Source organism: Vombatus ursinus, unplaced genomic scaffold (assembly GCF_900497805.2).
Source record: "Vombatus ursinus unplaced genomic scaffold, bare-nosed wombat genome assembly UNPS02014814.1, whole genome shotgun sequence".
In the NCBI taxonomy this organism is placed as follows: domain Eukaryota; kingdom Metazoa; phylum Chordata; class Mammalia; order Diprotodontia; family Vombatidae; genus Vombatus; species Vombatus ursinus.
The window spans coordinates 3,786,069-3,813,346 of NW_020954592.1; the positions used below are offsets into that span (position 1 = coordinate 3,786,069).

General features: G+C 34.9%; 1 protein-coding gene across 3 annotated transcripts in view; it reads left to right on the plus strand.

The window, feature by feature from the left end:
- The window catches only part of WWC3 (WWC family member 3), a 198,720-nt gene that overhangs the window by 153,490 nt on the left and 17,952 nt on the right, over positions 1 to 27,278 (plus strand). For 2 of the 3 annotated variants that reach the window (XM_027835331.1, XM_027835333.1), the window contains exons 9-15: positions 2,655 to 2,897; positions 11,384 to 11,473; positions 13,003 to 13,574; positions 16,717 to 16,837; positions 22,699 to 22,773; positions 23,484 to 23,570; positions 26,757 to 26,949. In XM_027835331.1, coding sequence (XP_027691132.1) covers positions 2,655 to 2,897; positions 11,384 to 11,473; positions 13,003 to 13,574; positions 16,717 to 16,837; positions 22,699 to 22,773; positions 23,484 to 23,570; positions 26,757 to 26,949 — 1,381 coding nt within the window. The remainder of the gene's footprint in view (positions 1 to 2,654; positions 2,898 to 11,383; positions 11,474 to 13,002; positions 13,575 to 16,716; positions 16,838 to 22,698; positions 22,774 to 23,483; positions 23,571 to 26,756; positions 26,950 to 27,278) is intronic. The other variant, XM_027835332.1, reaches the window with a different exon arrangement.

Here is a 27,278-nt window from a genome sequence, read left to right on the forward strand (position 1 = left end):
TCCTTAGGATGCACTAACTTGTGGTTTGTCCTTTGTTCTCTAATAAGACCATGACATCAGGGTGCATTAGCACCCCTGGATGACAGTGCCTGTGGGTCTGGAGAGCAAATGGCAAGGCTTAGCAATCCTCCTTCTCACCTGAAGGTTTGTAGTTTTGGACTCCCACGTCACCTAAATAGTGTGAACAGCCATGATATGACTCTGTCTGGTCAGCTACCCCATGGGGTCTGAACTGGTAGAGAGGGGCAGTGAGGGGGCCAGAGAGAGTGCAGAGAATTCTAGGGGGAAAGGTGTCTCCCACTTTCTTTCTGGCTGCTTGATAGTTTCTCTTCACCCCATGCATTGAATGTAAGACTTTGTTCTATTTTGGCATAATTTTTTTTATTGACTTACTTTTACTGAAATAGCTGCTGAAGTGTGACTGTTTGATTGACAAGAACATATACAGCATTTGCTTTAGTTCAGATCCGACATTCCGTGTGACAGCCAGGAAACACGTGCCCCAACACTCCCCTTGGCCCCAAATTCTTCTGGCCATATTTAAACTTCGAAGCTAAAACAAATCTGACCTTATTTTTAAAAGGTTGGGTTTTTTTGAGAAGTGAAAGAGGAGGGAGAGTGAAGTTTGCTTTTATAATATAAACTATTCCATCCTTTTTTCATCGAACTGAGATCCTTCTAAACTTTTAAAATAATGCAGACCACATTTCTTTCATTTCATTTTCAACCCCTGACTCTTTCATTAAAAAGAAAAAGAATCATAGAAGAAATACTGTGCTTGATGCCAAACTGGCCCGAGGATAAATAACAGCACATAGAAACCTGTAAAGGATCCTCTGCCCTGTTTGATGTGTTTTGTGAAAGTTTGGGTTGGTTCTTAACAAATGAAAATTAGGTCATTTCAGTCTACACGAAAAGGTTGAATCAGATACAACTTCATCTGTGTGAGCTTCACATACACTTGATTATTTCAAATTCTTAAATGATGTGATTTTTCAGAAAGCAATAATATTCAAATTGAAAGAATGACAAATAGGGGAAACAATGCTTTATAATGGCAATCACCTGGAACTTGGCCAGGGAGAGAAGATGAGAAAAGGAAAAGGAGATGAGTAAATGCTCCTCCCTCTTTTTTCTCAAAGTTTAGAGTCTTATGACTGTGAAACATATATATATGTAAGTGGCTGATGCCTTGGCTGATGTCGTTTTGTGGAGCTGGGTTGTTGTTTTTAAATTCTTTCATACAAGAAATAATTAAATGGGTGTCAGTGGAGTATATTTGGAAATGAAAGTGATATAAAAATAAGATATCAATAAAATTAAACAGAAACCACATCATACACCACTTGAATTTTCTAGGATGTTTTCTGGACTAGACCTGTGAGTTCCTTGTATATGCTCAGGTGTTTGGAAACTCCTTATTTCAATGCAGATTGTTACCTGCTAAGAAAGAGGGAGTCTTTATGAATTATCTAGGGCATTAATAAGTTAATTGTCTTGTCCAGGGCCACACAGACAGTGTATATTAGAGGTGGTACTTGTACCTAGATCATCCTGACTCAAAGCTTGCTCTCTATCCACTATTCTAGCTTACATTCTGTGTTAAATACCCTTTACTCTCTTTCTCTTTTAAAATTATATGTCATGACTAATATGGAAATGTTTTACATGATTGTACATATATAACCTATATCAAATTGCCTGTCATTTTGAGAGGAGGAAGGAGGGAGAAAATTTGGAACTCAAAATTTTATAATAAAAAATGAATGTTTAAAATTGTCTTTACATGTAATTAGGAAAACTATTATTTAAAATAAAAAATATATACATTAAAAACAAACAGAGGGCTGAAGTAGTGTAATGGTCACAGGGTTGGTGGCTGGTCTTGGGGTCAGGAAGACCAAGTGCAAGTCATGCCTTTGACCGATTCAGGTTCTATAACCCTGGGCAAATTACTGAATCTCTACTAGCCCAAGCAATTCTCTAAGAATGTAAATTTAAAGAGCAGCTTCTGCTGGTGGTAGGTGAATGAATTTCTACGTGAAGTGCCATGTGTTGATGAAATTACAGATCTGGACCCAAACTATTTATTTATTTATTTATTTATTTATGTATTTATTTATTTATGTGTTCAGTCATTTATTTTACTTGTAGACCATAGTCATCTTGCAATTCAGACTATGGAAGCTGACAAATATTTATTAAGCATCTAATATGTGCATAGTAAACATTGCAGGAAAAATAGAGATAGAAGCCACAGCCTTTACACTAGGGAAGTTTACATTCTAAAACTACGTATCTTCCCCCATTTTAAGAAAGTGGATCATGAGAGCAGTTTAAATTAATTTGTAAGAGCATGTAATTTTGAGTGTGTGTTTAGAAATACTGGCCTTTTTGCGCATTTCCTCAAAGAAGCAAAATGTCTATTGTTATCAACTCCAGTTGTGTCTTGAGTAGAAGAGATTATGCCAGAGAACTATTCATTATGTCTTCTTCCCTGCCATTCTCAAGGAAAATGAATTCATCTCATGATACGGTTAAAGCTGGAAATCCAAATATACTTTATATGGTTTATTGCATGGTTTTTATTTTTTTGTTTGTTTTATTCTGCCCCTCACTTACTCTCCTTTTCTTGTTTCTCCCTCTCTTTAAAGAGTGGCAAATATACAGCAGCAATTGGCCTTGCTAGATAATGAGTCTTGGCCAGGAATAGCGGAGGCAGACAGGGACCGCCTTCAGCTCATTAAAGAAAAAGAAGCCCTTCTCCAGGAACTGCAGCTCATCAGCCAGCAGAGACGTTCTCCAGAAGACATTGCCCGATTGGAAGAGGAGAAAAGGCGTTTAGAGGAAGAGATTCAGAGGGCTAGAGCTACATCTGCCCATGGAGCCACAGAAAGGTTTGGTGATTCTAATACTGGGGGTTTTTTTGGGGGAGGGAGGGAATGGGGGGGTGAATGGGATAGGCACCATGAAGTTGTGCAACTTTCTAACACTTCACTTTATTTGACCTTGCATACTTTTGTAAACAATCAAACAGAAACTTTTGCGCAACACTATGTTGCTACTGTCTGTTATCCCCATATTACAGATGGGGAAACTGAGGCTCTGAGCATTATGTACAAGAATATGAGAAGCCTAGTTAATTAACAAGTACTTATTAAGCACCCACTATGTGCTAAATACTGGGGATACAAATGCATAAGTGAGACAATCTCTGGTTTTTAAATCCAGACCAGCCTATGACTCCCACTACTACTTTTCTATTCCTCTTTTCTTTCTCTGTTCCCTGTTCAGCTTCCTTTTATGTGTTGTCTTCCTCCATTAGAATGTAACTTCCTGGAGGGCAGAGATGATCTTTCTTTTTTTGCTTATATTTGCATCCCAAGGCTCAGCACAGTTCCTGACCCACAGCAAGTAAGCTTAGTAAATGCTTTATCTATCTTATCTATCATCTGTCTGTTTATCTATCTCAACTATCTGTTTATATAATCTGTATCATCTGACTAGTCTATATATTTGTCTGTATCATCTATCTAATCTGTCTATATATCCATCTAACCTATTGGTATCATCTATTTCATGTAATCTAATATATCTAATATATCTATATCTATATCATCTATTTGCTTAATCTACCTATATAATCTATCTAATCTGTATATACCAATCTAATCTATTGGTATCATCTATTTCATGTAATCTATATCATCTCTCTAATATATCTATATCTATATCATCTATCTGTTTATCTATATTATTTATCTGTCATCTATATTTACTTGTATCATCTGTCTAATCTATCTATAGCATGTATCTATTTATTTATTTAGCTAGCTAATTGGCTATCTCTAAAAGCTTATGTTCTGGTTGGGAGATATCACACTTAAGAATAGAAACCCACAGCTAGAAAAAATCTCAGAAGCCATTTAGTCTGAGCCCCTTATTTTATAGATGAAGAAACAGAGGCCCAGGACCATTCAGTGAATTGTCCAAGGGCATACAGGTAGTAAGTATCACAGGTAAGATTTAAACCCAGTTTCTCCAACTCTAATGCTCTTTTTACTATACCACTCTGCCTAGAGGAACTAGTGATCAGGAGAGTTTGGTCTAGGTGAGCACAATCGGAGAGAAGTAAATTATTTTGTCTTTTCACGATAGTATTGATTAGATTATTGTTCCTTGAAGGAGAGCAAAAGGTGGAAAACTGAGCAGTTGGCCAGGGGAGGATTAGTAGTCCAGAACTGAGACTGAGTATGGCAAGATATTTGGGCTGTGTACATTCTGGTGACCTAATGTATAACTAGATGGGATACTATGAGTGAAAGCCTAGAATGCCAGAATACTTTTGCAATTTCCTCATATTCCCTTATTAACAAGGAACAGTTTGGGGGAAGATTGCATTGACATTCAGTCTTGACTTTCTTCAAGTCATGAAGTATTTTTCTTTTTCAGTTGAAAAGTTTTCAAAATAATTTTCTTCTTTTTTTGAATAATATTTTTCCCAATTACATGTAAAGATAATTTTCAACATTCATTTTTATAAGATTTTGAGTTCCACATTTCAAAATAAATTTATTAAGAAAATACTTTCCCGTTATTAGTCTCAGGATCTTATAAAGGAATTGAAATGGAAGGAATCACATTTTGCCAATTTGATCAGGTTTTAATTGTGCCCCATGTCTCTTGCTTTCATTTGACACCTGTGCTCCTTGACTTGTGAAGAGGCTTCCTGTGCTCTCTGCATTAATGGGAGCCAGAATTTCTCTTAAAACATCAGCTTATGGGGCAGCTAGGTGGCGCAGTGGATAGAGCACCAGCCCTGAAGTCAGGAGGACCTGAGTTCAAATCCGACCTCAGACCAAACTCTTGACACTTACTAGCTGTGTGACCCTGGGCAAGTCACTTAACCCCAAATTGCCTTAAAAAAAATCAGCCTAATCTTTTGTCCTACACATTTCCTCTTTTCATTAGATAGGATATTAATGTGTCAGATTTCATTATACCATTTCTGATGATTACTTTGTCTGCATATAAAATATCAAGTTGAGAGTAGAAAAGTTATTTGGATAATTTGCTCAGTTATAAAATATATCAATTATTTACATGAGCCCCGCCACCCCTTTTTTCTCCTTAATAGCATAAATATAATGTTTTAATATGGGCAGCTAGGTGGTGCAATAGATAGTACACCAACCTTGAAGCTGGGAGGACCTGAGTTCAAATGTAGCCTCAGATACTTACTAGCTGTGTGACCTTGGGCAAGTCACTTAGCCCTATTTGTCTCAGTTCCTCATGTGTAAAATCAGCTGTAGAAGAAAATGGCAAACCTCTCCAGTATCTTTGCTGAGAAAACCCCTAATGGGGTCACTAAGAGTCTGAAATGACTGAACAACAATATTTTAGTAATCCAGAAGATCACTTTTATATTCTACTTCACTTGGAGTGTACAAAACTATTTCTAATTTCAAAAATAGACTGATTTATCCCATGGCAAAGTGGTTAATATTAATGAATCTTAGAAAGTAGTTAGGAGGATATATGATTTCAATAACATTTTGATTTCTTTATGTCACAGTCCTCTTGGCAGTCTGAAAGCCTGAATCCCTTCTTGGAATAATATTTTAAGTACATAAAATAAAATACATGGGATATAAAGGAAACCAATTACATTAAAATATAGTTATCAAAATATTTAAAAGCCAATTTCTCAGACCCCCTGTAGAGTAAGAACCCTACTCTAGGTGTAATAGTAAATTCTGTCAATGCCATGGAATAATAGAGGGTATAATGGAATGATCAAATTAAGAGTTTCTTAAGCTTTTTATGTTAAAGACCAACTCTGGCAGTATGGTGAAACCTATGGATCTCTTCTCAGAATAATGTTTTTAAGTTCATAAAAAAAATGATTACACAGGAAACCACTTATTGAAAAAAATATACTTTTTTTTCCCCCATGAAACTCCTGAAATCTCTATTCATAGACCTCCCTCCCTGCTCCTTATCCCTACCCTATAAAGAATCTCTGGTTGAATCAGTTCTCCCACCCACTGCTAAATCCTCAGATTTAGCGTAACCAGAAAACAAATAATCGTTCAGCCTTTTCTTGAGCACTTTCCATAATGGGAGAATTTATTGGATCATAAAGCAGACCCCTCTATCTATTTTTGTACATTCAAATAAGTTCTTCATTACGTTCTCAAAAATCAATTTTCCTATAACCCCTAACCAGTGGTCATAGTTCAAAGGTCTCACAAAACAAATGAGATCTCTTTTCTATATGACGGTCCTTCAGATATTTTAATACCATCATCTTGCTTTTCTTTTATAATCAATAACCCATTTCCTTTCATTCTTCCTCATATTGTATGGTGTTGTCAAATCCCTTCACCATTAGGTCATTTGCCACTAAAATAGTCTCCACTTTGTCAGTATGTTTCCAAAATAATGACTAGACATGGTTTCCTCGATATAGTCAATCTCACCCTTTGTTTAGTGCTATCATGATTTCTAATAGATTTCATATATATTTACATATATATGTGTATGTATACATGCAAATACACACACACACACACACACATATATATATATATATAATTTTTATTTAAAATTTTTTTGTGAGGCATTTGGGGTTAAGTGACTTGCCCAGTGTCACACAGCTAGTAAGTGTCAAGTGTCTGAGGCCAGATTTGAAGTCAGATCCTCCTGACTCCAGGGCCAGTGCTCTTTGTACTGCGCCACCTAGCTGACCTGATTCTATACTTTTATTAAGACGCTGAGGTGTGGTGCAGAGGTGTCAAACACATTATATCTACAAACACTGCTGAGGGAAGCCAGAACTGGATTCAAATGTAATTGGGAAATATTTAACAAAATAAGTAAAAATACAATAGAATGTAGGTAACACACTTTACAAGTAAGGCAATAGGGATCCTTATGTACGGAGGAGTGGCTTCTATTTGAGTTTGACAGCAGTGGTGTAGTGGATTGAGAGCCAGGTTGGTTGGAGTCAGGGCAATTTGAATTCAAGGCATGCCTTGGTTGCATACTAGCAGTGTGACCCTGGGCGAATCACTTTACTTCTCAGTGACCTGGACAACTCTGTAAGCCTATAAGCTGGTAGGCAAGTTGCTTATATGCATCAGTGGAGGGATTTTTCCATTCAGGCACTTAGAATTTGCTAAATGCTTATTATGTGCCAGGTACCATGCAGAGCATTGAGGATACAAAGAAAGGTAAAAAACCAGACACTGATCTCAAGGAGCTGACAATCTAATGGAGGAGACAACATGCAAAAAAAAAAAAAAACCAAACCCAAAAATAAGATAAATACACACCAGGAGTTCCTGCACTGATGGCATCATAGATCTGGATTTCCTTCCCTCCTTAATAAAAGTAAAATAGTAACAACAACACTCATAATGAACTTGTTAATGAATTGAACACTAAGTCTTTTTCACAAAAACCTAGGCACATCTACTCAGTCCTGTACTTACTTTGCTCTCTCTCTTTTTTTTTTTAATTTAAGTATAGGACAGCTCATGTATTGCTGTTACATTTTTTCTGATTATGTCCAATGATGACAGATTGTGGAAGTTTTTTTAGATCCTGATTCTGTCATTTACTATTAGTTCTCCTTACATATTTCCACTTACATATATCTATCTATATCAATCTTCTAGGTAGCAATATTGACAACAATAGGGTGAAGAACAAGAGTTGGTAAACTACTGTTTGTCAGCTAAAAATGGTTTTTACATTTATAAATAAAATTTTGTTGTATTTAAAGATATAAAAACTATTCTTAGCTCCAGGCGCACAAAAGCAAGTTTGCCAATCCTGGAGTACGTCTCTAAAATATTAGAAATTGGGACTGCCTTTTGACAGTTATTGGATTGGCTAGCTAATCATGGAAAGGTTATAGACATAGTATTTACTGTACTCAGATTTCAGTAAGATATTTGACAGTCTCATTCTTGTAGACCTGATAGAGACATGAGCTGGATAAGAATAATATAGATAAGGGCCCCTCCGTAGATGGCGCAGTGGATAGAGCCACCGGCCCTGGCATTAGGAGGACCTACGTTCAAATGTGGCCTCAGACACTTGACACTAGCTGTGTGACCCTGGGCAAGTCACTGAACCCCATTGCCTAGCCAAAAAAAAAAGAATAATACAGATAGATTCGTGACTGGTTAAATATGTCAGGCTTTACCTTATTTATACAATTCGTGATTTTATAGACTTTATAATGTTTATATACTTTATAATGTATATAATGCTCATATTTTAACAGCCCTTTATTGTTTGGAAATGCTTTCCTCATATTAACCCTGTGAGCATAAGCATTATCCCATTTTACAGATGAGGAAACAGGTTCAGAAAGCCCTCAGATAATTGATTTTCCCACAGTAACAGCTATTAAAGGATATGGCTGACATTGTATATTAAGAAGTTATGGTTTTCTAAAAGAAGAAATCAAGAAGGTAAATGATGATCAATGGTGGGCAAGCATTCAGCATATATTATAGACCACAGATAGAGAACAAATAAGGAATTTGGGAAACAGATCATAAACCTGACACAGGAGCATGCAATCATAGTGGTGGGAGATTTCAATTGTCCAGATATCTCTTAGAACAGTCTCTCTTCCATATGGAGAAAAGCTACTATTTTTTTGATTAGCTTTGATATATTTCGACCTTGAGAAGGAAGAGAAATCCATGGGAAGTCAGAATTTCCATTATTGAGCTGATTCTCACCCCAACAAGGAGGACCTGTTTGCTTGGAATGGAATTGGTGGGAATTTTGAGATGAAATGACAGCTCCATCTTTGTAATAAAGAAGAGAAAGCAGGTTATAGTATTATGTGTGCCCTAAATTTTGGTAGGAAACAGGCTCAGAGGGACCTCAGGTAACTAATTTTCCCACAGTAACACAGCTATTAAAGGACATAGTTATCACTGTATATTAAAAAGTTTCCAGGAATTAGAGGGAGGGTGGGGAAGAATATAGGAGAGGGCATTTGGATGATGATCCCGTGGAGGCAGAAGCAGACATGACACATTTTAGTAGTATTGACTTAAAAGGATTGATATAAAGGATTGGTAGGATTCTATCACCGAGAATTCTTCTGGGGAATTTAGCTGAAGAGAGTGAGCTAAAGTTCTGAAGACACAAAGTTCTGAAGACTGAATTGAATACATATAGAAGATTTCTCAACCAGTTTAGATTTTAATGGTAATGACATGTATAGGAGATAGCAAATACAGGTAATAATGGATAAGAAAGTGAGAGATTGATTGAGATGATCTCCAAGGTTCCTTCCAACTTTAACATGCTGTGGTGCTGAGAAATTTGGAGATGAATACAAAGAATAATTTTTTTTTGTTTTAAAGTTCAACAGTCGGGAAATCCTGATAAATTTTTGGTTATAGCCTCTGTTCTAGTATGAATCTAGTATGAAAATGGAAATTTTGTGGCATGTGGGAATAAAAAGAAAGTTTAGCAATCTTTCTCTTTGAGGAATGCTTTTTAGGGGAGTAGAGGCAAATTAGAGTCAGGGAGAGGATGGGTAATTATAATAATGCCCAAAAATTAATCAAAGAAAAGAACATCAATGATGCATCTTTAAATGAACAGAAGAGAAGGAATTTCAAAAAGGAATAATATAAGCAGGACAGTGTTGTATTATTAAGTTAAATTTCACGTTCTTTAAACAAACAAGCTATACTTAATAGAGATTCATTGTTTTGTGGTTCTCTTTTTCTATTTTTTTTTTTTTTTTGCAAGGCTATCGGGGTTAAGTGACTTGCCCACACAGCTAGTGAGTATCATGTGTCTGAGGCCGGATTTGAACTCAGGTCCTCCTGACTGCAGGACCGGTGCTCTATCCATTGCGCCACTTAACTGCCCCTCTTTTTCTATTCTTGATATATTCAAATGTTCGTGTTTGTTAAGTTCATAATTTAAATAAACTCTAAATTAAAAATTAAAATGAGAATCTTTCCCTTAGAGTAAGGGAACATTCAATTGATCCAAGAATTGACAGTTGCCTAAATAGAAGTCCCTCATGAGAAGGGCTGCTTCTCAGGCAGAAATAATTTGTATGCTATCTTTGTATGATACCTGAAGTGTGAAAACTATTAAGTTAATATCAAATAGTAGCAATACACTTTTTATGGAAAATAATAATTAAATAGTGTCTTCTTGACTAGCAGTTAAAATAATGATTTACAAGCATCAGTAGCATTGCAGATGTCTCTCAGACCTAAAGAGATCTGTATATTTTTGCAAACTGTACTTTTACCATACCATTTCTCTTTGTATGACACAAGATTTGACTGATTCTATAAAATCAAATCATGTCCTGTTTACAACATACAATGGATAACTTTAATTCCAGGAAAATGGTTACTTTAAGTATATTGTACACTTTTACTTTTAATTTTTTTGATCAATGAATTCCGCGTTTTTATCATGAGAAAAAAAATAATGATTTACATTAGAGGTGATTTATTTATGTTTTTTTCTGGATTTTGTGGTCCCCTCAGTCAAAAATGTGGTATTCTTGGACTGTGTATATCTTATGATGTGAGGATAGGAAGTTGACTGCTTACAGGATGCTCTCTAATTGGTTTCTTCCCTTGCCTAACAGTTCTATATACCTTCAGTAGAAGAGATTTGTGCATAGTTTGGCAACCTCTGAATGTTACTTCTTATGGGACACTATTAAAATCCACCTACTCTAACTGGATAAGGATGTCACCCTTTTAGACTCCCAACTATATCTTTAGAATGCCTACAGGTGGAAACAGATGGAGTCTCAGTAATGGATATCTGGGCAGGAGTTAACAGTTAGGACCACTTGTAAGCACTCAGAGTCAGAGATGGAATCCCATATTCTTTAATAATTATTATTATTTTTAGAACTCAAACTTTAGAAATCATTGAATGCAGCCCCCTTATTTTCTGGATGAAGATTTAAATGCATGAAAAACAAATTTGAAAATACATTCTGTGACTTTTTGATCAATTCATAGTAGTTGTACTAAATAAAATTAAGAAAGTGAGTATCTTAAACCTGAGGATGTTTTCTTCTTAATGTACAGGGAGAGCAGGGCTGTTTCAAAGACTACTAAGGTATACAAACACATCCTCACATTGTCATAGTTTTAAGATTTTTGACATAAAAACTACATGTTGTGCCTTTACTGTAAAATTATAGTTGAATTTTCTAGTATGAAAATCTACTTCATTAAAAAAAACAAATGCTACCACTAGTGATTACTGAAAGTCTGAATGCAAGCAATTGATGCTCTAAGTGTGTGTTAGTGCACATGTCCATGCATACACATGTTCATATGTACATTTTATATTTCAGGATTCTTCTTCAAGAAAAGCGAAACTGTTTGCTTATGCAGCTAGAAGAAGCTACACGTTTAACATCCTACCTACAATCTCAGTTAAAAAGGTAGGTCACTCTTACAAAGTTGTGTGTTACTTTTTCATTTTTACTCTTTGATAATTACAAGTGAATGATGTTCATAATTCCTATTAGCTATTCTCATTAACTGGAACATAGGTACTGGAACGGATTTGAAGGCTTTAAAGGGACTGATGAATCATTTGGACAGAATTAAGTGGAAAAAGGCAGAAATTACAGTCTAAAAAAATTCCTATCTGTTCCAAGGAATTCAAGGAAAAATGCATTTGTCTTCAGAGCAACAAAATTGCTGGCAAATTTATGTATGATCCAATGATTTATAATGTTTAAAATTATAGTGCCTGGGAGTATCTGAGTGACTGTGTATGTACACATGTCCATAGGCCTTTTTTTTTTAATTGAGATAATAGGATGGAAATGTATAAGATAAAAATCACTTCATGAAAAACATGAAAAATATTCAACTTCTTATGTTAAGAAACCAAGAAATCTGTGGTTGAGGTATGTATTTTTTCCCACATGACCAAAAAAATGTTCAAGGTGGGGGAAGGAACCTGGACAGCATTGTGAGTAAAAAGAAGCAAAACAAAACACAGCATTGTTGCACGCGCGCGCGCGCGCACACACACACACACACACACACACACACACACACTCCCCGTTGTGATTGGAACATACTTCATCTAGATTTTATAGTTCTAATTTAATTTCATTATCTTTAACACTTTATCATCATCTTCATGAAATTATTTTATTTCACATTTTCATCAGAGGGAAACATGACTCCTTGGGAAGTAAATTCATCAAATCACAGTGTATTGATAAAAGAAAGTGGAAACACTAATGTCTATAGGCTCATGATAGAAGTTGTTAACTATAAAATGACAACAGATAACATCTTTTTTATTTGAAAAGTAATAACACTTATCAAACTTTTGGGCTAAAGAGTGGTGGTAAAATGCTAGCTGCAAAGAGTCAGGTTAATTTAATTGTAGTTTTTTTAATTGAATATTTTATTGATTCATTTTCGTTGTTTTCTTCCACAACAATCGTGTGAAAGAACACGATTTCTAGAACAACAATCATGTTCTAAGTCCTTCTTTCCTATGATAGCCTCCTTTACCAAAACAAAATGATTAAATAGAATTCTCTGATTCACCACAACAGATAAATTTGACTAGCCAAAAAATTGGCAAACACTAAAAGTTCAAAAAACAGATGCTGAACCTATTGTTTGATGGTTAATTTTTGGAGGAAAAATTGAACGCCGTCAACATTTTATAATGCCTACTATGTGCAGGGAAGTACTGCCTGTCAAAGAGAATGAAAAGGAATTAGTTATTCCTCTATTTAATACTGTTTTTTTACACAAAATTAAAGTCATGAATTAGCAACCAATATTAAAATGTTAAGTTACTGTTAGCAATAGGAGATATATTGATTTTTCATCTTACAGAGTAGATGAGGTCATATACCTTTATGTGGAATATAACAGTATGCAAGCAGAGGTCGTGAAAATATAGTAATAAAGCTTGCATTTTTATTTCTTATTTCAGTTTATCTGCCAGCACTCTGACAGTATCCTCTGGGAGCAGCAGGGGATCACTGGCATCCAGCCGGGGATCACTGGCTTCCAGCAGAGGTTCCTTAAGCTCCATCAGCTTCACAGACATCTATGGCCTTCCCCAGTATGAAAAATCAGATGCAGATTATGGCCAGCATCTGCGCTTTGATCTAATTCCTTTTGATTCTCTGGGAAAAGATGCACCATTCTCTGAGTCCACTGGACATTCCCACTTCAATAAGCAAAGGAGATCCCTGGACACACCTCAGTCCCTAGCCTCCTTGTCTTCTCGTTCTTCTTTGTCTTCCTTATCTCCACCGAGTTCCCCATTAGATACACCCTTTCTTTCTGCCTCTCGGGATTCCCCTCTTGCTCAGATGTCTGATGGATTTGAAATGCTAGGCATGGGAGCTCTAGAAAGACTCAGGGCTCAAGCCTCAGCTATGGGAGATGACGAGACGCAGGGGACAACTTCACTTCAACATTCTGGATATCACGGGGACAGTGAAGGAGTTCGAGAACAGCTACGACCACAACTGGCAAATGTCTCAACTACTAGTGGAAGTAAGTGTTTATAAATAAGATTGGTGGGGGTGGGAGGTGAAGAAGAAGGTGGTATAATTTTATATTTAAAATCTGTGCTCTCCTGCCTTCTTGCTATTACTTAGCATTACTTAATATTAGGTAATAGCAGGTGGGAGATTTTTATGACTAGAAGAATCAGGATGACATGAAGATTTTTGCCTAGGAGCTTTTGAACAATGCTGCAAGCCCACAAATGATACTATTATGTCAACATCATACATAATATACATCTATACCGTGTGTGTGTGTGTGTGTGTGTGTGTGTGTGTGTGTGTGAGATATCAGATTAAGGACCGGATTAGTTTGGGAAGAGTAATGGTTACTATTTACTTCTTCCATATGAACATGTTGCCATTTTTAAAGGAAATAAAAAAGAAATTTAAAATAATTATTATTTAATCTAATTTTTTCATCCTTTCTTTTAAGGCTATTAAAAACTAAGGTACCAATAGAATAATCAACATGATCCTATATGTCCCAATACTCTTTGTTTTCCTCTCAAGCTTCCCTCCTCCACGCTTTCCCCTCATCCACTAATCCATCCTAGGTTTAGTTTTAAAACCGTCTCATTGTTCATCATTGCTACCCTGACAGATACCAAGTATTCTGCAGAGTTGTTTTGATAGTAACTTCTAAATGCAGGTGGCTCATACTATGTTTTCTTACTGCCACCTTGTGGTAAGTTACCATATACCACAGCCAGAAACTTTCCATGAATAAAATAATATACCAAAGTAGTCAAAATGGAGTACTCTTGAAGGCCAGGCATTGCATAAGGGTTTGTTTGTAGGTGCCAAACACAACTGTAATTCCCATGAGGCATATAGAAAGAATGTAGTCTAAATCTATAACATTTATGACAATAAATAAGTAATGTTTATTATCATCATCTACATTGGTGGAAGGAGTTCCCATACTAGGAATTCTGTATGCAGATGAGATCAGAAATCAGAATATCTCCTCTCCTCTGCATCCTTCTCTTCCATCACAGAACCTAAAAGGATGCTCTCCAGGGTTTAACAAATGTTCATTAAATGGAACAGGTTTTTTAAAAAATCTACTCTAAATGTCTCATTTTGCTAGACAAAACTGAGGCTTAGAATGGTTTATCAGCTAACCTAAAACCACACAATTCATATTCATTGTCTAATAATTCCTATAAAACAATATTGCTATGTATAGTAGGCAGTTTTAATATTGGGGAAAAAAGAGTATTTTCTCAAATAACTTTTTTTCACCTAGACTTCAATCATTTGGACTTTTTTTTGAGGAGAGAGAAGTATCCTTGGATTTTGAAATTTTCATTTCACAAACATTATTTTAACTTTTAAATAGCCAGTGTATTTTTAAGTTAAAATGTACCATGATTTCAATATAATTGTATGTTTTTAGTTTTATATTAATTATGAATCAGTAGGCATCTTTAGTTTTCTCATCCAGTTATTGACATATTAATGACTGTATTTGTGCTCTGTTTTTATATGTCAGCTTAGAAAAGCTACACCTTTTCACTCTTTGTTTTTTATCTTGTTTCTCATGCTGCACAACAGAAACATTCACTGTAAGTCAACTTGGTATTATTTTTTTTTACCTCTGACTTCTAGATTTTTATTGCATTGTTGTCTAGTAAATATGTTGCCTAGTATTACAAGATATGCAGAAGAGGATACTTTGTAGTAGTCTTACAGCTTATCACATACATAATTGCTCTGTTTTTTAAGGTTGGTAAAGACTATTGAATCCTTGCAAAACACTTTTTGAGACCTTTAACTTCTTTTGTATAATTTTAAAAGGAATTTAATAAGTCTAATATGACACACTTGGACTGTAAACCTTATGCATGATATACTTTTTACTATGTTTCTCCTTCCTTTTATTCAAGTGTTTTTATGCCCCTTGGAGTGTGTGTATATTTAAATGGTCAAAAGAACTAATATATTTTTTTTATTTTTAAAGGTAAGAGATGTAAAAAGTAAATGTAGCTCTAAGATTTCTTGTCCTCACTTTATGTCCTTTCCTCCCTATGGTTAACTTCATTGCGTTGAAACCCAAGAGCAGATGTTTTGGGATGTTGAGTGGTTTCTTCCATGTTGTTTTTTCTGACCAAGGGCAACTGTTGACAGTACCTCTTTCATTTAACGTTTGTGGTCATGCGGCTCTAGTGACCCTGCCAGGGGTTTCTTTGAGAATTCTTCCTTTATTTTGATTTCTGCATTATCTTTTGCAGGGATAACAGTGAGAAAGAAGTAGTGTTTGTATTAATGCTGTCGGATTGGTTGGAAATCTTCATTTTAGCATAGTTAATGAAATGAGATTTATATTTGTAACCTCAATTCCATGACATGATATTAGAGTATTTTCATTATTAGTCCGACTTGTTGAGTGCAGACTTGATACTTTGCACATTTTGGGTGGCTTTTATCATATAGGTTTGGTTGAATAGAAGATGAGTTACAGAAAATGAGACCAACTAAAATTTTCACTCCGGTCTTATCTGATCATTGTTATATAGATCTATTTCATTCCTTGATTGCCTAGGAGGCAATGAAAAGCAGTCTTTTCTCCAAAAAAAAAAAAAAGTACATGGTTCCTTTCATAGACATAATTATTGTGATTCCTCTAAATTTTTTTATAAAATAAAATTTTATTGGTCCTATGCCAGTAATTTTTTAAATGCCCATTCTTAAATACCTATGTATAATCTACCCTTGGACCCAACGTTATTTTAATCTATTGTTGCACATATTGGTTAATGGGAGAAAAAGTTTTTTGTCAGTGATTTCAAATAGTAACATTTCTCAGTGTTCTGTGTTAATGGGGGAAAAATTGTATCAACAATTTCAAATAGTGATTTTTTCTTTTTAAATATTTTTTTCAGAGATTCTAAAGAGGTCTGGTTATTTTTAGCCATGAAAAGAAATAATTATAAAGTTCCTTTCTGCAATTTTCCAGAAGAAGGAACTGGACCTCACTCTGTATGTTTTTAAAAGATAGATCAAAATAGTCATAGCTAAAAAATTTAATGTTATATTTTCATTAATAGTAGCATCAACTTATTAGCATCCTTCCTACAGATGTCAAAGTTTCTTACCTTCTAACTGTTTATTTCTTTTCTCTACAGCAGTTACTCTAAGAGAAGACAGTGCTAGGAGATCAGAGAGGAGGGCCAGACGGGTTTCTGCATGTCTCTCTGATTATTCACTGGCTAGTGACAGTGGTGTATTTGAACCTTTAACCAAAAGGTTAGCTATATGATTTTAATCCTTTTTCCCATAGATGATTTACTGACATACATTGTTCTCTTTAGATCCTAAACCAAATGATTATACTGATTCCTTTATGGTGTAGAACACTTGGATTTACAGTATTAAAACATTTATATTCTCTATTTCCCTGAATTTGGGTTGTGGTAAACCCTAAGAGGAAATTCCTTTGTGGGTTTATGGGGGTGGTAGTGGGTTGGTCTTTTCCCATCACCCACCTATTTCCCTGCAGGGAAGATTTCTGCCCTCACCCTGATTCAGTGAGTTAGTCATTCAATAAGCATTTATTACTTATAATAAATATATTGTATATCATACATTTATTATTTAAAATAAATATTTAGTCACTGACTCCCATGCCAGTAGGCATATTTTTATGCTCCCCTTGTTCTATGAGGGGAAAATCAGTCTAATTCAGATGTTCATACATAAAGGAGAATATTGATCAGCTATAATTTGTGTTCCTGCTTTTATCTTATTATTTTCTAATTGACTAATTACAGTTACTTTTAAATATCCAAAAACTTTCTTTATATTTCTCCAGTTTTTGTCACACTATGTTTAATTGGGTTCTGTACCCTTTGCCAATATCAAGAGTTTCTTTGAAAGTCATTGAAAAATCCCTTTTGTTGGCTCCAGGATATTCACTTATTAGATATATTTTTAAATTTATATTTTTAGCTTAAACTTTGCTCTGAATACTGCATATGGTTTAGAATATAGTAAAAGTGGACAGATCATTTGGTGAGGAGTCAAAAGTTCCTGCCCTTCCAGCTATAGGCTCTGTGACTTTGTGTATGTCCCTTAATGTTTGAGCCTCAGTTTTTTCAGCTCTAGAATGGAGATAATAATATTTGCTTTAATTTTATCACAGAATTATTTTGAGGATCAGATACAGTGATATATACATTATAATTATAAAAACTTTGTAATTATAGTGTTACACAAAAAGGAAATATTGTTGTTGTTATTATTTTTATTCCTAATAAAGATGAAGTGAAGTAAAAACAAATAATTAAATGAATATTTGGATAAAGTAAGGAAAATTAGAAGAATTTTAAATTAGATAAACAGTGAAAATGGAAAATAGAAGAAACTGGTGATAAATGTCTATTTTAAACAGTTCAAACCACCATTCTTTCTGAGAAGTCATGAAAATATTTTTTCAAAGCTAGACAGGAAGCTATTGCCAAGGACCCTGCTGTGTAAAAGGTAACCACGTTTTGTAGCAAGGAGCCTGAAAAAAATGAGTATAGGGTAGATATTCTTTCCTTCCTCATTATCTATAACCTTTACTAAAGCTATGTCCCCTTTATCAGTTTCTGGCTCACTCTCCTCAATACAATCAATCAATAAACATTTATTAAGTTATTATGTGCCAGATGTTATACTTAGTGCAGGGTATGCAAAGAAAAACCAAAAGTAGTCCATGCCCTCAAAGAACTTACATCTAATGGGAAAGACAGCATGTACATGAATAATAGAAAAGAGTGATGATGATGATGATGATGATAGCAACAGTGGCAGACCTGTTCTTCTCTTCACATTTATATAATGCTGTAAAGTTTGTAAAGCACTAGCAACTCTTTGAGGTAAGTAGTAAAATTGTTATTATTCCCATTTTATGGATAAGGAAACTGAGGTTTAGGGAAGTTAAGGGATTTGTCTAGGGTCACATATCTAAAAAGTTAATCATACACAAGATTTGAATCTAGGTCCTTCTATCTCTAAATCCAGTAATTGACAATTAATTTCAATTATGTGATAACATTGGAGTAATTATTATGATTAGTTAGTTTATGGGTGAATATACACTGGGGATATGACACTATACTAGCTTCTTAGAGGGTTTATTTGATATTTAATTTAATTGATATTTGATAAATATTTGATATTTAATTTAATTAATTTAATAATTTAAATTTAAATGGTTACATTTAAGAATACAATGGAGGGCAACATTGTTGTATGTAATTGACATAAGTGTACAATATAGGGCAGAGGTGGGGAACCTGAGGCCTTGGGGGCAACCTTTTGATTGAGTCCAAGTTTTACAGAACAAATCCCTTTATTAAGGGTATTTGTTGTCTGAAGTTTAAATTCAGTCAAAGGGCCACACTTGAGGACCTAGAAGGCAACATGTGGCCTCAGGGCCACAAGTTCCCCACCCCAATATAGGGTAGTATGTACTACCTACTTGATGAAAGCACTTTCTAAACCTTAAAAGCAAGTAAGTAAATGTGATTTGTTGTTTTTGTTACCATCATCACTATTAGGTATCAGCTCTAATTTTTTTGTAAATGAACTTCTTATATGAAAAAATGTCCAATTTTAGTTACTTCATATAAAGTATCTTCTTCAAAGCAGAAAGCAAAAATCTATTTTGCAAAAATTCAGAACAAATGATCAATGAAGAGCTAGTACTTATTTGCATCCACTGAATTGTATATTTGGTAATGGACATGAGAACAGATAAAAGGAGAGTGTGCATAGCCACACTAGCAGTTTGTTTAAAATGAGTATTTAAAGGTGAAACAGATCTATTTTGGTTGCTATAGTAGTATAGTGTCTAGTAATGGGCACCTTTTACATACCTTCCTTTCTATTCTTAATTCTATTCTATTCTTAGTCTAGATCAAGTCTTTAATTATACTCTGCTCTGGCCTCTTCAGGGGTTTTGTTTGTTTGTTTGTCTGTTAGTTTGTTTAAAGCTAGCATTTATATTTTGCTGTAAGATTTGCAAAGCACTTTATGAACATTATTGCATTTTATCCTTACAGCAACCCTGGGAGCAAGGTGCTCTTATTATCCCTCTTTTACAGATGAGGCTGAGAGAGATTAAGTACCTTGCTCAGGGTGATAGAACTAGTAAATGTGTGAAGTCATATTTGAACTCGGGGTCTCTCTGACTCTGGGTGTCCGATGCTCTGTCCACTGCACCAACCAGCTGTGGCTTTTTTCTTAAAAGAGTAAAACCTCCATGGACAGTATTCCTTAAAAGAAACATTGATCCTGATGTAACTTTCTATTTTTTAATTTTAGGGTAATTTTTAATCTTGATTCTTAAAAGTCCTATGTATTTTGAAAAAAAAAAAAAATGGAAGAGTCATCTTTGGTTCCACATACTCCAGAGACTGCCATTTCCTATTTAGAGAGATGAAGCAGCCCAGTAGTCTTGTTTTTTCTTTCTTTCTTTTCAATCTCTAATTTTATGACTGAACTTAATTAAAATATAAGTGGTAGACTTACAACAGATTTTCATACTGTCTATATCTATACATGTTAGGCCAAGGGGAGAATCATACCATTTAATAGTTGGAAGGACACTACCCTAATCCAACCTCTTCCTATTATAGATGAGGAAACTGAAACTTGGAGAGGTTAATTGACTTGCCCACGGTCTTATCACCAGATAGTAGCTGAGGAAAGACTAAAGCTCAGATCTTCTGAATCCCAGTCCACCAATTGAAACTTGAATAATTATCTACTCAATTTACTCTGGGAAGACAGTCAGATAACTTGGGTCAACAGTAACTTGCAATCTCAGTAGCCTTTCTTCAAAAGCAGTTTTTGTAGATTCATATCATCTCTATGATTGACTCAAATCTGGTCACTTATGTGTCATTTGTTAAGTATTTAATCTATACCAGGAACTGTGCTAGATTCTCAGAATACAGAAAAATAAAAGTCTTTGAACTCAGCAAGTTTATCTTCCACTAGGGAGAGGCACTTGGCATGTTTTCCTCAAAACAACCCTGTTAGGTAGATAGTTCAAGTATAATTATTAATTTAATTTAATATTAAGACTTAATATCAATTTAATATTAATGTATTTTAATTTTATTTAACATTAACAACTATTTAATTTTAATACTGATGGTATTAATTTATTTAATTTTTATTTAAATTTATTTTATTATTTAAATTAATTTAACATTAATAAATATCACAGTTAACAGTAATAAATTTTATATTTAATAATTTATTCATTTAATATTTGCTTAATTTTGTTTTATTTTTATTTTTTAAATTTAATATGAATAAACATCACAGTTAATAATATAGTTAATAATTTAATTGATATTTATTGATAATAATTTAATTAATATTTATTGGATATATTTAATAGACTAGGAAACAGAGGCAGAGAGGGCAAGTGACTTACCTGCTGTCACAAAGTAAATGCTGGGGTCAGTCCTCAGACCCAGTACTGTTGCAAGCAGCACTCAGCTGCTCTTAGTAAGTTGTTTCCTCTAAAGGCATGTGGCAGATAGAAGAGTCAAAACTATTAGTCCATTTAATTATTTATTAGCTACTCCATTGAAAAGCTTGAGTAGTGGAAGTCAGTTATACCTTTAGGCATCTGTAAAGATATTTCAATAGTTTCACATTCTTAGAAATGCACATAAGTATACAATTGACTGACTCCCATTTCAAACACTTAAAAATCAATAGTGTTCTCTTTAAGAACACTTAAATTTTAACCTGATATTTGGTGAGTAGTTTACAGTCTCTTTAATACATTATTTACTCAAATGAAATAATGGCCATGAAATGTTCCATGAACCTTAATTAAGAAGGTCTAGGTTCAAGTCCTACACCAGACACCTATAGCTGAGTGACTTTGGGGAAGTCACTTAAGTCTTGGCAACTCTCTAAGATTGTAAATTCCCAATGCAGTTGCCAAACTGCATTGGTATTATGAGAATTTCCTACCTGGAGAGCTACCTTTAGTAATGAAAGCAGCAGTGTAGGCAAAAGAAAATAGGTTATTATGATTCCTTAATTAGCATATATAAAACCAGTACAAATAAGGGGAAGAAAATTTCTGTTTTTCATACTGATTTGTTGTTTCAAAGTCTGAATTGAGAGGCAGTTTGGTACAATGGGAAGAGTACTGGATTTGAAATCAGAGCATTTGATTTTCTAACCTCAGTTCTGCCATTTACTATATGTATATTGTTGGACATGTTACTTAATATCCCTGGACCTCACTTTCTTCATCTGTTAAAACGAGAACTTTGGACTAGAAGACCTATAAGGCATCTTTCAGCTCTATATTTGTGATCCCATGATTCTTTTGGTTTCCATGCTCTCTGTGTCATTCTATGGCTTATTTTGCTAAGACACTGAACAAATTATTTTGACTCATGGAACTAGTTCTTTCTAACTGTATTTTCTATATAGTTGAGTTTTAAGAAAATGGAGAAAAGATGCTTTCTGAAAAAAGTTGAATTTTGGAGGCATCTGAACTATAGGTTCTGTAATGGATAAGCATTTACTCAATTAGTTTCCTATTCAGTTACTAAAAACATCTCTAAGAGATAGTATAATAATGATAATGATAATAATAGCTAGCATTTATATAGTGCTTTAAGGTTAGCAAAACATACTGCATACATCCATATATGTGTATAAATATATGTGCATATATACACATGTGTATACATGTACATATATAAGTATGTACTGGACATGTGTGTATATTCAGCCACTACACGTGCATGTATGTGCTTGTGTGTGCATGCGCATATCATTTGGATAGGGAGAGAAGACTTCAGAAACGGGAAGATCAAGGTCCATCTCTGGTATACACAGACTCTGTGGTCATGAAATGCCACTCTCTAAGGCATTTAAGTTGTAGAAAAGATGCTGATCTATGTTGGTGGGTGGCATTTCTTCACTGGAAGTTCTTTCTTCAAATGAAACTCAGGTCCATTCCAAAAGCAACATTTTCTGATAAGAAGAGAATCACCAAAATTTAAAGAGCTGATCGGTTTAATTCCCTTAGAAGAAATCTAAGTGGATAATAACCTTGTCCTTTTCCCAATTGTCAACAGGAATGAGGATATTGAGGAGCCTGCATACAGTGATACCACCACCAATGAAGAGCCCCAGATACATGTTGGATTTTTGTGAGTTCAGACTAAATTTGTTCCCTTCTTTGCTGGTACTATGGACATGGTAGCTAGATCCCCTTTCCCTGTTACTCCACTGCCAAAGATTTGAGGAGGCATGCCTTCTCATATTCCCTCTTTGGGTCTGAGCTTTCAACAAGTTTTTATTAAGTATTTGCTGTAGGCACCATTATGAAGAAGTGGAAAGTGGAAACAAGCCAGTATATTAAGTGGAGGTTAGGATAGCTGGGTCCTAATGGGACAGGTGCAAAAAAAAAGCCCTATGTGCATATTTATTGTCTGTAAAAATTATTATGTATCTTTGTTGGGAGTTGAGATAACCATTCTCATCTGCTGCAGGATTGGGGGGAATTGCATAGATGTCGAAGCCTATTTGCCTTCATTCCTCAATTTGTGTTATCAGAGGACCACAGTATAATCCTTTTTTGGTTTCCAGCAGCAATTTTTTCCTTTAAGGGGTAGCTATGGGATAACTGACAGAATAATGGCAGAACTCATGTCCAGTAATAGGACAAAGCAGTTTTGTGTAAGTTGCAAAGGAATAATACCATGTTTGTGTATGTGTATACATTCATACACACATACATACATATCCTTCTATTCTCATTGCTACAGTTCAAGTTGAGTTTTGACCCTTTCCTCTCCCCACTCCCAACCTTTTTATCCAGGTAGTTTGATGTCAGTGAATTCCCTGTTTTATTTTCTAGGCATGATAGAGGAAATGATTGTCTCCTAGTGAATGTCCTCCAACTCAAGAATTTTGCTGGGCTGATTGTGAAAGAAGGCTGCAAGATGTAAGTGAACACTCTAATTCAACTTCAGCTCTTCAAATTTCAAAGACATGGGGTTTTCCTTAGTGTATGCCCTCCCTTCTTAGTCCAGAAGGCAGTCTTTTCTTCCATGCCTGATGACAAGTTCTTGAAATGCTATAGCCAAAATAATATATCACCTGTGGTAGTCTGCCTCTTGAAAGAGAACTAGGCTGGACCATACCAGTTTGATAGACCTTTCTAGAGACTGCCTTCCCTATAGGCATAAGCTTAGAGCAGTAGTGTCAAACTCAAATAGAAATGGATCTGGAGAAAACCACAAATTAGCATTATCTATGTTACATTGTATTTTATTTGTTTTGTTAAACATTTCCCAATAACATTTTAATCTGGTTCAGCCTCACTTGGGATGTGAGTTTGACACCTCTGTCTTAAAGAATGGTGATCACCACCATACCAAGATAGGGACAAACCTTTAGTAAAGAGAGATATAAGTTATCTACATATTTTAGGTGAAAAACAGACAAATAGTAATTCAAGGAACAACTTGAATGAATTCTTATTTTAACACATACTCATGCTATCTAAATTTGTGGGATATAAAGCAACTCTTGAAATAGAAATTCTGTAGAAACTCACTAATTTGAAATGACTAGTGAGAAATGACCAATATGAAATGTGAAATATTTTTAAGGCTTAATCTATCAAGAAGTATTTATTTAGCACCTACACTTTGCTAGGCTCTGGGAGTAGGAAGACAAAAATGAAATCAGCTTTGCCATTAAGACTTTATACATTTAATCCTGAAATTTTATTACTCTTTAGTACTTTCATTAACATACACTAGTTTAACAAAGAATTGCCATTTGAAGAAAAAGAAGGTGCTGGTATACTGCCCCTAACCTTGCACCCTTCCTGTTCCTCTGGTGTTGAAGAGCATGTGCCTTGGGGGCTGGGGAGGGGGCTGAGGGAGGAGGAAGTTACTATAGTCTGTGGACATAGAAATGAGAGATGCCAAGAAGCCACTTCAGGATTAAAAGCATTTAGTTCTTTCCAAGCTCTCTTATACATCATAATTTAAAAACCAGAGATTAATGGGGCAGCTAGGTGGTGCAGTAGATAGAGCACCAACCCTGAAGTCAGGAGGACCTGAGTTCAAATTCAGCCTCAGACCGGCTGTGTCTGGGTGTGACTCTGGGCAAGTCACTTAACCCCAGTTGCCTAAAAAAAAAAACAAACAAGAAAAAACAGAGATTAAACAGTATTACACTATGCTTATAAAATTATTTATAAATGAGTCTTCATAAAGGGTTATAAGCAAGTTTTTTAAAGGTAGATAAATATTCCCTTTGTGATTCCATCTACACTAATTTACTTTTGCTAACTATAAAAATAGTAAAGTGTAAACTTTCTCCATGAGTCATTCTGTAATCTGAATTAGTGAATTTTTATTGTAGTTGTATTTTTTAAAGTATAGACTCCTTAATGTGACATTCAAAACCCTCCATATTTTGGTTTCCAGACTTATTTCACCTTATTTGAAATATATACTAACGAGACTTAATTATTTACAATTCCTGAACTTTGCCTGTATCCTCACAGGACCTCCCTCATTTATGCTTCCTGTATTTTTCATTAACCTTCAAGGGTCAGCTGAGATAGTACTTCTATGAAACTACCCTGGATCCCAATAGCTATTATTATTATCTTCCCTCATCAAGTATTTTTAGCACTCTTTGTTGACTATCTCTTTTTTTGTTATTTTAACTTCTTACCTTAACCTAACTTCAAATGGTTAAACTTGTTTCTGTTTTGGATGTATCTCCCAATAGAATGTAATCATCCTGAGACAGGAACTAATTCTTCTTTGTCTTTGTATCTCACAGTACCTACCACTATATTTGCTAATAGTAGGAGTTCTCTCTCTCTCTCTCTTTCTCTCTCCATAAATCTGAGTAACATAGACATCCTAAGCCAGAGTTTAAATGTCCTCTTAAAATTGCTTGATGCAGTCAGAGTTAAAGCTCTGGCTCCGCGTACATGTCACTAGCTTAAGGGAATAAAAATATGAATTTAATTATCACCTAGCTTGTTGCCTCTTTAACCAGCTTTCAGGTGACACATAGTAATAGATAACACCATAGTTATTGTACGGTAAGAAAAGTAGTTTGGGACAGTGTAAAGAGCACTGGATCGAGAATAAGGAGAGAAAGCTTCTACTCCCAGCTCTACCATTAATAATCCATGAGCAGTCAATTTACTTCTCACCACCTCAGTTTCCTCATCTGTAAAATGAAGGGATTTGACTACATAATTTCTAAGACCTCTACTAGCTCTAAAATTCTGTGTTTCTATATAAAACATCAAAGCTGAATACTACTTTCATTTGGCAGAAGATTTTTAAAAAGTTACTGAAGACCTGTGAAAAAGTCTTACATAAAATTAAATTTTAAAAACATCTACTGGGGCAGTTAGGTGGTGCAGTGAATAGAATACCGACCCTGGAGTCAGGAGAATCTGAGTTCAAATCCAGCCTCAGACACTAGCTATGTGACCTTGAGCAAGTCCCTTAATCCTGATTGCTTCACCCCCATACACACACACAGAGACATATAGATATGTGTGTGCGTGCACATGATGTGTGTGGAGAGAGAGAGAGAGAGAGAGAGAGAGAGAGAGAGAGAGAGAGAGAGAACTCCTATTATTAGCAAATATAGTGGTAGGTACTGTGAGATACAAAAAGAATAATTAACCATAGCATGAGAAAGGAATTTTCTTAATTGAATAGTTTGTAAATATAATAAAATAGGAGAATGCCAAAGTGTCAATTGAAATTATAGATTCAGGATATCTGTGTTTAACATAGATAAGAAAAGTCCCACCATTCAAGGTAGTGTCAGGGTCCTTAGTGGTCATAAACAGAAGAATGCTTTTGGTCAGCTTCAGCTGTTGACACAGGAAGGGCCATTCTTAGTTCACTCAGAGAATAAAGAAAAAGCATATCTGTTATGTTGTGGTTGGTTAGGCCTTGGCCATTATTGGGGTTCAAATGATCTTAAATGATTATCATATGTCATTGTTATTGATTAGAAATGTGTATGTGTGTATATATGTACACACACAAAGAGGTGTATAGGTTGTACAATCTTACCTAATGACTATTTGTTTAATATCTATTCAAAATTTACTGTATTTTTAATTTGCTTCCAGACACATTAGAGTCTATTTGCCAACTCTTGACTCAGGCACACCAAACACTTACTGCTCCAAAGCTCTGGAATTTCAAGCTCCATTAATATTTAATGAAGTTTTCCAAATCCCTGCTCATTCAAGTGTCTTAAAATTAAAGTCACTTCAGCTGTATGTTTGTTCTGTTGACCATCAACTTCAAGAGGAACTGTTGGTAAGTGGCTGTTTTCTTTTTTTAAGAGGGTTATTTTATTTTATAATGGTAATTCATATTATTTAGATTAATCCAACTCAAGGACGTAGAATACAAAGGGAAGAGGATGGCACTATACACACACCCAGGGAGGGAGAGAGTACATTCAAGTCAGATGCTGCTGCACCCACAGTTGTAGCCTTTTGGGCTTGGTAGGATCTCCCAAAATGTGTGCTTTCATTGTCATAGCCTTTTAAAACCTAGAGGCACAACACCAGGACAGATCGGAATAGGAACTATTAAAAAATTCTCTCTCTCTCTCTCTCTCTCTCTCTCTCTCTCTCTCTCTC